We start from the raw sequence: 14,184 nt of genomic DNA on the forward strand, positions 1-14,184 counted from the left end.
TAGTGCAGTGCAGGGGAGAGCATGGGAGCCTTCCCACCAGCATTTCTGTGAGGGAAAATGGCGCTGTGTGCTGAGGAGAATAGGCCCCGCCCCCTTTTCGGCGGGCTTCTTCTCCGGAGTTTGTGATATCTGGCAGGGATTAAATACATCCATATAGCCTCAAGGGCTATATGTGATGTATTTTTCGCCATACAGGTATTATACATTGCTGCCCAGGGCGCCCCCCCCCGCGCCCTGCACCCTCCGTGACCGCTGTGTGAAGTGTGCTGACAACAATGGCGCACAGCTGCAGTGCTGTGCGCTACCTGATGAAGACTGAAAGTCTTCTGCCGCCTGGTTCCGGACCTCTTCAATCTTCAGCATCTGCAAGGGGGGTCGGCGGCGCGGCTCCGGGACGAACCCCAGGGCGAGACCTGTGTTCCGACTCCCTCTGGAGCTAATGGTGTCCAGTAGCCTAAGAAGCCAATCCATCCTGCACGCAGGTGAGTTCACTTCTCTCCCCTAAGTCCCTCGTAGCAGTGAGCCTGTTGCCAGCAGGACTCACTGAAAATAAAGAACCTAAAAACTTTTTCTAAGCAACTCTTTAAGAGAGCCACCTAGATTGCACCCTGCTCGGACGGGCACAAAAACCTAACTGAGGCTTGGAGGAGGGTCATAGGGGGAGGAGCCACTACACACCATGTGATCCTAAAAGCTTACTTTTGTGCCCTGTCTCCTGCGGAGCCGCTATTCCCCATGGTCCTGACGGAGTCCCCAGCATCCACTAGGACGTTAGAGAAAGCTTGGGTATGACATCACGCAGACGCCCGGAAAATGATCCCGGCACACCGCCACCCTTCCAACGAATGCCGCTGTCAATCATGTTGAGAACGCATCCTTCGGGAATGCGCCAGCAATGTGAATGACCGTGCAGGCGCCATGCAGCCGCTGTGCATACGCAGTTTGCTGGTGGACGGCAAACTGCGATGCGGCTGCATTAGTGGCCAACTCTGAATTAGGTCCTATGATTGTTATCTGAGAAGCCTTGAAGGTTCTGGTGCCTGGTTACCTCTTCTACGATAGGCACCTGGAAGAGAGGAGCTGATGCTCCTATCAATGTAGTTTCATTACTTTTCTCTTACACCTATCTAATTTTCATGGCTTCGTAAATGCATGACAAGTACATAAGAATTAAAAGAACACCAATGGTATACCACACACCACTGTGTTCAGCCCCAAAGCCGTTGAACAACTTTTCGCAGTCATTTTGGAACTATATTTATTACAATACATGACAGCTGTATCAAAACATCAAAGCTGTACCCTTATTTTGATAATATCCTACAATGTCTAGGTATAAATATACAAATGCAGATATTTCTTATACACTATTGGTCTTTTCACCCTTTCATTATAGGGCAACAACCAGCTATGGACTGAAACCATACAATCTGTTTTATTGTCATTACATATTTTCCACCTCATGTATTTCCCTGGGTCTCTGACCTCTCTGCCATTACTTTTCCATGGTGGATGTCTCTTATCACCCTCTTTGTGCAGCAGATCAGCTAAGTAACGTCACCAGACAGCTTCCTGTTCCCTATAATACGGCTGTGCAGAAATGGGAAACAATATCCTGCCGTTCATGAACTGATATGACCCCTACAGTATACCAAAAAACCAGCTTTGTCCTTCGTTCTAAGTTGGCACTACAAAAAAAAAAAAAAAAGGGGAGTACCGTACTAAAATAAACCAATAATTTGATCTGCAGAGAACATTGCTTTATAATCCAATAGTCTGCACTTTGTCTTGCGTCAATTATAAACATTCACTCTACATTCAACATTCTAAAAAGGCCAGTACAGGCAGAAAATGCTGCACTGCTGAAACTGTATAGAATGCCAGCAAATACCTACAACAGAACCAGTTCCCTTACGATGTTTGTGGCGTAATTCGGTGTCTGTAAAGGTCTCACCTTGGTACAAAGACATTCTGCAGATGCTTGAGGATAATTTGAATGTACATGTTTGGTTCTCTGATAATTGGCTGGGGAATGGAATCCTTTGGAGACACCAGGGCCATAATCCAATCAGTGTACACGTCCACACAGTATTTCACAGTGTCGCCCTCTAGCGGTAAAGTAAGCCCATAACATATCACCTCCATGGTCCATTTCACCTGGGAATGGGAAAGAGCACTTTTTAGTATATTTACAGACTTTACTGTATTTTAAAAGATAAAAGAATTGTATATGCAATTCACATAAATATTCGGAATTGAATAGGGCCTGAATGAGAGGCGATAACACCACAGGCTATCTTTAGCTAAGCAGTACTGTTGAACAGGGAAATGTTACCTCTTTATCAGTTTTCAGTATACTCTCACTTCCAACAGTGGATGGAGCATTAAGCGACTGTCCCAACGGACGAACCACAGCATTTGCAACGTCCCGACCCACATTTTCAGGATAGCTGTGTAGCACGCTGGTGTGACCTTGGTCATTCTTTATAACAAGGTGCAGCGTCCGCCACTCAGAGTACATGTTGAATGCTTCTCTAATCCCACTGCCTGAAAAGAGGAGAACTTAAGGTCTTACAGAGGCAAATGAAACCTGGGTCTGTAAATCATTTCCATGCAATTCAAAAAGGTACACAATTCCCCAAAATAGAAATTCATTGTAAAATACAAATGAGCAAAGTATGTTAGTGGTATGAAAAACAATACTAAACAATAAAACAGTTTACTAATTATGAGATTTAAAGATGACAGAGGACCTCGTTATTGAGACTGTGCGTACACACTGGGCAATTTTACAGATGATGTCACTCAGAAGGCAGAAAATGAGCGTTATCGTTAAAAATATTGTGAAGTGTGTACCCAGCTTTAGGAGCAAAATGAAAGGCTCTTGTAGCTTCCACTGTATGCTAAAGATACAAGCATAAGCAATACACAAACATCATCTTTAAACAATATATAGCAACTCAAAAAAGAACAACCCAAACTATACAATTCACAATGATCATTACAAGGATATTCTATGACATGTGATCAGGGCCGGTGCAAGGTCTCTCTGCACCCTAAGCAAAGCTTCAGCATAGCGCCCCCCTAACCTGCAATCCCCACCACCACCACCTCTCGGAGGGAGATGCAGGTAACCACTATGTGGGCTATGGTGAATTGCCTCATGATTATACATATACACTCAAGGACATTTAAAGTTAAAAAGTATATTGTAAACAAAGTCACAAAATTACCCAGCGACACTGCTGGGTGCAGACATGTAGTCGGGTGCTGCTTGCTGCTGGAGAGCCGGGATCCAGGGGCCTGGAGGAGGTGCATCAGGGCTATGAGGAGCAGCCATGGGGGTGCCCCTCAGGAGCCATACTTACATTCGCCTTCTATGTGCCTTCACATGACTTGATGTTACACATGTCGGTACGGAGGAAGCGCTGAGACACTATGGGGTCAATTTACTAAGATAGGAGTTCTATTTAAGATGGGATGTTGCCCATAGCAACCAATCACATTCTACTTCTCATTTACCTAGCAGCTTCTAGAAGATAATACCTGGCATCTGATTGGTTGCTATGGGCAACATCCCATCTTAACTAGAACTCCCATCATAGTAAATTTACCTCTATGTTGGGACAGCCTGATAGCAGCAACTGCACCTGATTAGACTCGCAGCAGCCAGCACAGTGTAAAAGGAGGAGGCCGCATACAGAGATATCCTTCAGTTGTTTGCTAGATTAATTCAGTGGCGCCCTTCAGGGGCCTGCGCCCCTAGGCAGCCGCCTAAAGCTGCCTAATGGTAGAACCGGCCCTGCATGTGATGAAGTATAAGCTGCACCCTTTCGTGAAAAGTAAACTGCAGCTTACAGAAATCCGCTGGGTCTTTATTTCAACCTGCACCTTCCCCATCAGTATGCAGGTGTACACACAAAACAGCGTGTTCCAGTGTTTTAGAATTAATCAGAAACAGGGAGGAGCAGATTGGCTGCACACCCTTTCCAGTCATAGCAATTTTCGTATGTCAATAATCACAGGCAACATTGAGAATGAGAGACAGCCCACCGTTACAGCCAGTAACAGTGTAGATAAAACAGAGAAAATACATGCATTAGAGCTAGGACAGAACTGAAGAATCTGTAGCTGTTCAACTGTTGTGAAACTACAAGTTCTGGAAGAACTCAACCATACAACCATGTAGTTTTTTAGTTTTAGTGTTTTTTTTTCTGGGGGGGGGGGGGGGGGGGGTTATGTGGCAAAATGTAGTATTGCATATGGCAGATAAATTGAGGGCCCAAACTCCGGAATGAAGGTATATTGTGGGAAGAGGATAATTTTAAATCAGGAGGAATAAACTGTAGGATCACTGGCGTTTATTGTGACTATACCCGATTCACACATAGCCTACATAATCGGGGGATTTTCCAGTGCATGTGTACTGACCTGGGACCTAGGCTGTGTGAACAGAAACAACCCAAGTTATTCCTGGGTCTGACTCCCGGTCGCCTGTAGTGTGAGCATCATAACCCGGGTTGCAATAAATTGGGTCATGCCTAAAAGGTGCAGATTGGTGGCTGTAGTGGCACATGGAGATGACATCATCTCCAAGTGTCCATAAAAGGAGGTCTCAGGCTGAGTTCCAGGTTGAAGCCAGGTTAATGGACCCGGGTCAGAGCTGTAAAATTCCCAGCTCATATATGTGAAAGGGGTGTAACAGAGCATGAAGCAGCTCAGTGAAAAAAAAAAAATAAGATTTTAAACCTACCGGTAAATCTTTTTCTCGTAGTCCGTAGAGGATGCTGGGACTCCGTTATGACCATGGGCATAGACGGGCTCCGCAGGAGACATGGGCACTTTAAGAAAGACTTTGGATCTGGGTGTGCACTGGCTCCTCCCTCTATGCCCCTCCTCCAGACCTCAGTTAGAGAAACTGTGCCCAGAGGAGACGGACAGTACAAGGAAAGGATTTTTGTTAATCCAAGGGCAAGATTCATACCAGCCACACCAATCACACCGTATAACTTGTGATATACTAACCAGTTAACAGTATGAAAACAACTTAGCATCAGTCCAAGACCGATGAAAACTATAACATAACCCTTATGTAAGCAAAACTATATACAAGTCTTGCAGAAGAAGTCCGCACTTGGGACGGGCGCCCAGCATCCTCTACGGACTACGAGAAAAAGATTTACCGGTAGGTCCTAGAGGATGCTGGGAACTCCATAAGGACCATGGGGATTATACCAAAGCTCCCAAACGGGCGGGAGAGTGCGGATAACTCTGCAGCACCGATTGAGCAAACAGGAGGTCCTCCTCAGCCAGGGTATCAAACTTATAGAACTTTGCAAAGGTGTTTGACCCTGACCAAGTAGCAGCTCGGCACAGCTGTAGTGTTGAGACCCCTCGGGCAGCCGCCCAAGATGAGCCCTCCTTCCCAGTGGAATGGGCCTTAACCGATTTTGGTAACGGCAATCCTGCCGTAGAACGCGCCTGCTGAATCGTGTTACAGATCCAGCGAGCAATAGTCTGCTTTGAAGCAGGGCCGCCGACCTTGTTGGCTGCATACAGGACAAACAGTGCTTCTGTTTTTCTGATCCTAGCTGTTCTGGCCACGTCAATTTTCAAAGCCCTGACCACATCAAGGGACTCGGAATCCTCCAAGTCACGTGTAGCCACAGGCACGACAATAGGTTGGTTGATATGAAAGGATGAGACCACCTTAGGTAAGAATTGAGGACGGGTCCGCAATTCCGCTCTATCCATATGGAAAACCAGATAGGGGCTTTTATGTGATAAAGCCGCTAATTCCGAAACTCGCCTAGCCGAAGCCAAGGCTAACAACATGACCACCTTCCAAGTGAGATATTTCAACTCCACTGTTCTAAGTGGTTCAAACCAATGTGACTTAAGGAAACTTAACACCACGTTAAGGTCCCAAGGTGCCATCGGAGGTACAAAAGGAGGCTGAATATGCAGTACTCCCTTCCCAAAAGTCTGTACTTCAGGTAGAGAGGCCAATTCCTTTTGAAAGAAAATGGATAAGGCCGAAATCTGAACTTTAATGGAGCCTAATTTTAGGCCCAAATTCACTCGTTTGTAGGAAGTGAAGAAAACGGCCTAGATGGAATTCTTCCGTAGGAGCATTCCTGGCCTCACACCAAGAAACATATTTTCGCCATATTCGGTGATAATGTTTAGATGTCACGTCCTTCCTAGCCATTATTAGCGTTGGAATGACCTCATCCGGAATACCTTTTTCCGCTAGGATCCGGCGTTCAACCGCCATGCCATCAAACGCAGCCGCGGTAAGTCTTGGAACAGACAGGGACCCTGTTGCAACAGGTCCTGTCTTAGAGGAAGAGGCCACGGATCTTCTGTGAGCATTTCCTGCAGATACGGATACCAGGCCCTTCTTGGCCAATCCGGAACAATGATTATTGTTCTCACTCCTCTTTTTCTTATTATTCTCAACACCTTGGGTATGAGAGGAAGAGGAGGGAATACATAGACCGACTGGAACACCCACGGTGTCACTAGGGCGTCCACAGCTAACGCCTGAGGTTCTCTTGACCTGGCGCAATACCTTTGTAGCTTTTTGTTGAGACGGGACGCCATCATGTCTATTTGGGGCAGTCCCCACCGACTTGCAATCTGTGCGAAGACTTCCCGATGAAGTCCCCACTCTCCCGGATGCAGGTCGTGTCTGCTGAGGAAGTCTGCTTCCCAGTTGTCCACTCCCGGAATGAACACTGCTGACAGTGCGCTTAAATGATTTTCCGTCCAGCGAAGAATTCTGGTGACTTCCGCCATCGCCACTCAGCTCCTTGTGCCGCCCTGGCGGTTTACATGAGCTACTGCGGTGACGTCTGACTGGATCAGAACTGGTCGGTCGCGAAGTAAGGTCTCCGCTTGACGTAGGGCGTTGTATATGGCCCTTAGTTTTGATGTGAAGACAAGTCTCTTGACTTGACCAACGGCCTTGGAAATTTCTTCCCTGTGTGACTGCTCCCCAACCTCGGAAGCTCGCGTCCGTGGTCACCAGGATCCGATCCTGAATGCCGAACCTGCGGCCCTCTAGAAGGTGAGCACTCTGCAGCCACCACAGGAGAGATACCCTGGCCCTGGGGGAAAGGGTGATCCGCTGATGCATTTGCAGATGTGACCCGGACCATTTGTCCAATAGGTCCCATTGGAAAGTCCTTGCATGGAACCTGCCGAAGGGAATGGCTTCGTACGTCGCCACCATTTTTCCCAGGACTTGAGTGCAATGATGCACTGATACTTGTTTTGGCTTCAACAGGTTCTTGACTAGAGTCATGAGTTCCTGAGCTTTTTCTATCGGAAGAAAAACCCTTTTCTGGACTGTATCCAGAATCATGCCCAAGAAGGTCAGACGAGTCGTAGGAACCAACTGTGACTTCGGGATATTGAGAATCCAGCCGTGTTTCTGTAACACCTTCAATGAAAGTGACACGCTGTTCAACAACTGCTCTTTTGATCTTGCCCTTATTAGGAGATCGTCCAAGTATGGGATAATTGTGACTCCTTGCTTGCGTAGGAGCACCATCATTTCCGCCAATTACCCTGAAATTGGTAATGACAATACTGTACCGTAATTCTCAGGTACGCCTGATGGGGTGGATAAATGGGAACATGAAGGTATGCAGCCTTTATGTCTAGATACACCATAAAATCCCCCCCTTCCAGGCTGGCGATGATCGCTCTGAGCGATTCCACCTTGAATTTGAACCTTTTCAAGTATAAGTTCAGAGAATTTAATTTTAAAATAGGTCTGACCGAACCGTCCGGTTTCGGGACTACAGCCAAGGTTGAGTAATATCCCCTTCCTTGTTGAAGGAGGGGAACCTTGAGCACCACCTGTTGGAGATACAATGTGTGAATTGTATTTAATATTATCTCCCTTTCTGGGGGAGAAGCCAGTAGGGCCGATAAGGAAAACCGGCGAGGAGGCACCACTTCGAATTCCAGCTTGTAACCCTGAGAAACAATTTCTATTGCCCAGGGATCCACCTGTGAGTGAACTCAGATGTGGCTGAAGAGTCGAAGACGTGCTCCCACTGGGGCGGACTCCCTTAGCGGAGCCCCAGCGTCATGCGGTGGATTTAGTAGAGGCCGGGGAGGACTTCTGTTCCTGGGAACTAGCTGTGCCCTGCACCCTTACCTCTGGTAAGAAAGGACGCTCCTCGTACTTTCTTATTTTTCTGCGACCGAAAGGACTGCATTTGATAATGTCGTGCTTTCTTAGGCTGTGAGGGAATATAAGGCAAAAGATCAGATTTACCAGCTATAGCTGTGGAAACGAGGTCCGAGAGCCCTTCTCCACCCAATTCCTCACCCTTGTAAGGTAAAACCTCCATATACCTCTTTTAGTTGGCATCACCTGTCCATTGCATGTTCCACAGGACACGTCTAGCAGAAATCGACATAGCGCTGACTCTAGAATCCAGTAGACCAATGTCTCTTTGAGCATGTCTTATATATAAGACAGCATCTTTTATATATCCTAGGGTCAATAACATGGTATCCTTATCTAGGGTTTCAATCTCCGCTGATAAGGTATCTGTCCACACTGCTACGGCGCTATAAACCCCTGCCGACACAATCGCCGGTCTGAGTAGTGTACCAGAATGTGTGTAAATGGACTTCAAAGTACTTTTCTGCATGCTATCTGCAGGATCCCTGAGGGTAGCTGTATCTTGGTATGTCAGCGCTACCTTTTGGGTAAACGTGTCAACGCCTTGTCCACCTTAGGGGAGGATTCCCATCGTATCCTGGCCCTAGCAGGGAAAGGATACGCCATGAGAATTCTTTTGGGAAACTGCAGTTTCTTGTCTGGAGATTCCCGCTCTTTTTCACACAATTCATTTGGTTCATGAAAGGGGAGAAATGTTATCTCAGCTTTCTTCCCCTTAAAAATGTGTACCCTCGTGTCAGGGACAGATGGGTCATCAGTGATATGCAAAACATCTTTTATTACAATAATCATATATTGAATACTTTTCTGCCAGTTTTGGCTGTAACTTTGCATCATCGTAGTCGACACTGGAGTCAGACTCCGTGCCGGTATCAGTGTCTATTAATTTGGATAGTGGGCGTTTTGAGACTCTGAAGGTCCCTGCGACATAGGGACAGACATGGGTAGATTCCTTGTCTGTTCTCTAATCTTTTGTGCAATAAATTTACCTCAGCACTTAATTCCACATATCCAGTCAGGTGTCTGCGTTGTCGACGGAGACACCACACACACACATTTGCTCCATCTCCTCCTTAGAAGAGCCTTTTACCTCAGACATGTCGACACACACATACCGACACACCACACACTCAGGGAATCCTCTTATCTGAAGACAATTCCCCCCACAAGGCCCTTTGAAGAGACAGAGAGAGAGTATGCCAGCACACACTCAGCGCTAATACCCCAGGAAAAACACACAATGTGTTTACCCAGTAGCGCTGTAATACTATTATTTGCTGCCAATTATGTGCCCCCACCTCTTCTCTGAAACCCCCTTTCACCGTGGATAAGCAGGGGAGAGTCCGGGGAGCTTCCTCTCAGTTGTGCTGTGGAGAAAATGGCGCTGGTGAGTGCTGAGGGAGAAGCCCCGCCCCCTCGGCGGCGGGCTTCTGTCCCGCTTAAATATAATAAAAACTGGTGGGGGCTCTTTATATATACAGTGCCTAGCTGTATATATATCTCTTTTGCCAGAAATGAGGTTTATATTGCTGCCCAGGGCGCCTGCCGTGTGTGAGGTGTGTGGGAGCAATTCGCTTAGCACACATCTCTCCCACATCAGCCCATCTATATGGGCCTTTACTCCATGGGAGTTTTATTCCTTTCCTTTCTTATCTAAAAAATAATTGACCCTCTGTGTACACTGCAATTGTTTCCTTCGCATATTTTTTTAGCTATATCTGTGATGATCATGATAGCACCTATCCTTGTTTATCAGTGCTTATTTCCCTACAGATTGTAGACTTGTGAGCAGGGCCTTCCTACCTCTATGTCTGTCTGTTATTACTAGTTTTGTTCTATTACTGTTGTTCCAAATGTAAAGCGCAAAGGAATATATTAGAAACGGTCAATAAATAAATGATTAGACGTAAATAGCAGATTGTGACGTAAACCTGCCATATAGTTAATCTTACCTGCCTGAATCACTTCTGAGAGGGGCGAGTCTACTCGTATTATATATCATCCATATTTTCACTGTTATCAAGCTACATACTATTGTTTTTCTGTATTATTCCATCTTGCATAAGAAATTGTGCTCTTATCTCTTATAGATATACTTCCACAAATAGAAAGTTTTGATTATTTTGCTGCCAGAAAATGTAAAACTTCTGTTGTGCTTCCCCCACTTAAAAAATTTGCATGAAATCTGTACAAGATATCCCCACAACCTCCAAGATCATGTAAAAATCAAGGACTTCTTTGCATTAAGTAAAATTACCTGCAGTCAATTTGTATAGTGAAAAGCACCCAAAATCGGCCGTCCCTTCCTCTTCAACCACTTGAATAATCTCAACAAGCAAGATAACATCTAATGATAGCATGTGGGCACATACCTATGTAAAGTCATGCACCCAGCATACACACATTATTACATTTTGCCAAGAGAGCCCTCCCCAGAATATGTGACATTTACCGCATCATAGACACAATCATTATTAAATGCATGAGTTATTTTCAAATGTGGCATATTTGCAGAATAACGGGCATATGCACAAAGAAATATGTGTTTTACACTTTCATATCAGTCAGCGACTGCAGATCTGATAGAAATCAAAATTTACCTGGCAAGGGTTGACAAAGAATAGAGTGATGAGGTTTCCAGTTGGGCCAGAGTACCTACTAAACATTGTGGGCACTATTTAAAAAAAAAACTCATCACCAAACAACAAAAACAACAACGCCGCTACTGGACAGTTTTCAGATAGTTGCTTTTTCATTCCTCTCCTCAAAGTAACAGTGGCCATAATGCTTTTTACTAGAATTTATATTGTGTTCTCTCACTGTCATGCAATGCTAATAGTGGTAAGAGGAGACAGAAAGAAGGAGATTGATAACAAGAGGTCCAAAGTAAATTGTTTATATTTATCTATAATTCATATGGATATGATTAAAAGGACAGTTGATCTAAAGTTGACACATGTATAGTTACCCTTGAGATCAAACTGGTCATTATCATGCAGGTTAACCAATGAAAGCAATGACTGGTTAGTTGCATTGGGTAAAGCCCCATACACACTGGACCATATGAACGATTACTATCTTTTTTTTAAAAAAGATCTATCTTTCATATCGTCCAGTGTGTACAGATGAACGATGCGCGCACCTGCAGGTTGTTCTTGTTCATCCATGATCTACTGAACATGCAGCTCAATGTTAACTATATAGGTCCATACACACTGGGCGTTATTGCCCAGCGTTTATGAACAGCGATGATCGCTGACATCGCTGGGCTGAAAAGCGCTCAGTGCATACACACTGAGCGCTATTCCCCCCTGCCCAGCGATGTCAGCGGGGGTGAGCGGCTTTCCATAGCAGGATGCTATGGTTAGCCGTTCACCCCGCCATTCATCTACTGGCAATACCAGCACATGAATGGTGGCCACCGGTGATGAAGCGGGAGTGCGCATCAGCGCTCATCGCTTGCTCATACACACTGGGCGGCTTTGAGCTGAAAGCAGCTCAAAACACCAAAAGTGAGCTGCTTTCAGCTCTAAATCGCCCAGTGTGTATGGGCCTTATTTTTTAGCTGCATTGTCAGGGAGTGAGGGGATGACGTCACTAAATCATATTGTACATCGATATCGTTCAGTGTGTATGCACTGACGATCTCCCCTAATTAGCAATCAGCAAAATAGCGCTGATTGCTAACTGAGGTTGTCCAGTGGGATAGGTATTGCATGCCGAATGTCAGTATACTGACATCAGCATCCTGTGTGCCAGAATGCTGGCAGGGGAGCGAGTGCAACTTAGCCCCTTGTGGGCTTGCTGCGCTTGCCGCGATGCAGGCTCGGTGGCGAGCGAAGGACACCCACAGAGGCAGAATCACCTACTTCGACAGTATTCCGGCGGCGGTATAGTAACCCTGTCGGGATCCTGGCGTCTGTTTTTAGACAGACGGAATCCCGATGGGCGGTATTTTTACTGCATGCCTGCCCAGTGTGTACCCAGCTTTACCCACTTTTTAATAAAATAATTGCATGATTAGTTGCTATAAGTTACCAACGATTTACCAAGCAAAGCAAACTAAAATAAAAGGTTACAATGTGATCTGAATACTTTTAGACCTTAAGACCAACAAAAGAGCAACAGGAGTTAGTCAAATTTAGAATGTATTTAATAAAATTTTAAAACAAAAATCCCCCCAAAACATTATCTGCTATGTAACTGGTTTTGAAAACTAAGTTTCTACATCCTGGCAGATCACAGCGCTGGATGAGAGGGAGCAGTGTGGGATTATTGCTGCTGAAGGAAAACTTTACTTAGGAACTGATAAATTAAACAACTCTATACCATACACACTGTTTCAAAGCAGGTCTGTTACATAAACGAATCGCATAACCTGAACATCACACACCTCCCTGCCAGTGGCTGCCCATCACAAGTGCCAGCATGCATCAAGTTAAGTACCCACATTAGCTTCCAATGCTAGCTGACCTTACACAGCCCCTGGCAGATATTCCTCAATTAACTGATGCCAGAGAACCTGCAATGCCAACTAGTATCATCTACGTAACACTCTCCAGGAAGCCAGCCGGAGCCTTCCAGTATCATAATGCCACAGCTGATCACTATCTGGGCCATGGGAAGTATAAGTGGCACCGGCAATCCCGCCACCGCCGCTCTGCCCTCTCACCTCATACAGTACACGGGACGGCTATTCCTGCAGCTCCGGTCGTGCATGAGTTAGGCTGGGTCACTCAATGAACAGCACCAGGCCCGGCCGGGTCACCGCTTCCGCAACCCGCAGGGCGGATCATCCAGAGCCGACGCAAGATGGCCGGCCTCCGCTCCGGTCACGTGACACTGGCCGATCGCACACGCAATTGGTCGGTAACCAACGCTCGCAGCCGAGTTACCAATGGAAGAGCTCATATCTCGTGACGTCATCCCACAAAGAAGGTCGGGCCTCCTCTAGTCGACAGCGAGGCTTGCAACGCGTCTTGTTGACAGTGACAGGTCTGGGTGGAAATCCGCGCATGCGTAGTGCGTGCTGATCGTTCCTGAACTTGAAGTGAAGAAGCCAGTGTGGTAGTGCTGTAGTGCCAATGCACCAGGGTAGCGTCTAGTTTCCCTTCATGCACCAGTGGCCGCAACCGTCTGCATGGTTTGCGCTGGCTATATTAAAACTGGGCAGACACGAGTATGGTATATGCGATACTGCACTGAGCCCACAGCAAGTTGACCGCGAGAAATGTTTTAAAATGTTGGCAACTATGTGTAACATCAAGAATACGTAACGAAAAGTTCTTGGGGGTAAATTTACTAAGATGGGAGTTCTATTTAAGATGGGAAGTTGCCGATAGCAACCAATCAGATTCCAGGTATTATCATCTAGAAGGGTCTAGATCAGGCATTCCCAACCACGGTCCTCAAGGCACACCAACAGTGCAGGTTTTGGTGATATCCAGGCTGCAGCACTGATGGATAAATCAAAATAACTGAGCTACTAATTAAGTCACCTGTGCTGAAGCCTGGATGTCATATCACTAAAACCTGCACTGTTAGTGTGCCTTGAGGACCGTGGTTGGGAATCAGGAGCGGCTCTTGCCCCGGGCAAGCAGTACTTTTGCCCGGGGCGCTGCATCTACGAGGGCGCTGCTGCATCCTAACGGGCGCCGCCATGTTACTGTAGTCAGCGCTGACCCTCCCTCCCTTTCGCCCACTTTCCCGCACACTTTCCCATGATGCATTGCGCACCGTCGCACAGTGCGCGATGACGTCATCGCGCACCGCCTGATGTCATCGCGCACCGCATCGAGGAAGGAGGCGAGCGGCAGCGCTGATAAGGGCACGCTTGAGGCGGGCGGCACGGCATGATCAGGGCGGCGGGCGGCACAGCGGTCAGACAGCGGCACGGCATGATCAGGGCAGCGGGCGGCACTGCACAGCATGATCAGGGCGGCTTGTTCCTGCACTGTCTTTTAACAAGTTCCATCATT

At 46.6% G+C, this 14,184-nt stretch overlaps 1 protein-coding gene across 4 annotated transcripts in view; it reads right to left on the reverse strand.

Moving 5' to 3' along the window:
* RALGAPB (Ral GTPase activating protein non-catalytic subunit beta) overlaps positions 1-13,070 on the reverse strand; it is a 275,647-nt gene extending 262,577 nt beyond the window's left edge. For 2 of the 4 annotated variants that reach the window (XM_063960194.1, XM_063960193.1), the window contains exons 1-3: positions 12,879-13,070; positions 2,336-2,547; positions 1,955-2,157 (exon numbers count right to left, since the gene is read on the reverse strand). In XM_063960194.1, the coding sequence (XP_063816264.1) occupies positions 1,955-2,157; positions 2,336-2,521 (389 nt within the window). In that variant the 5' untranslated portion in view covers positions 2,522-2,547; positions 12,879-13,070. The remainder of the gene's footprint in view (positions 1-1,954; positions 2,158-2,335; positions 2,548-12,878) is intronic. The other 2 variants (XM_063960196.1, XM_063960195.1) reach the window with 1 other exon arrangement.
* Between the last annotated feature and the right edge of the window lie 1,114 nt (positions 13,071-14,184).

This window comes from Pseudophryne corroboree, chromosome 3 (assembly GCF_028390025.1).
Source record: "Pseudophryne corroboree isolate aPseCor3 chromosome 3, aPseCor3.hap2, whole genome shotgun sequence".
Taxonomy (NCBI): domain Eukaryota; kingdom Metazoa; phylum Chordata; class Amphibia; order Anura; family Myobatrachidae; genus Pseudophryne; species Pseudophryne corroboree.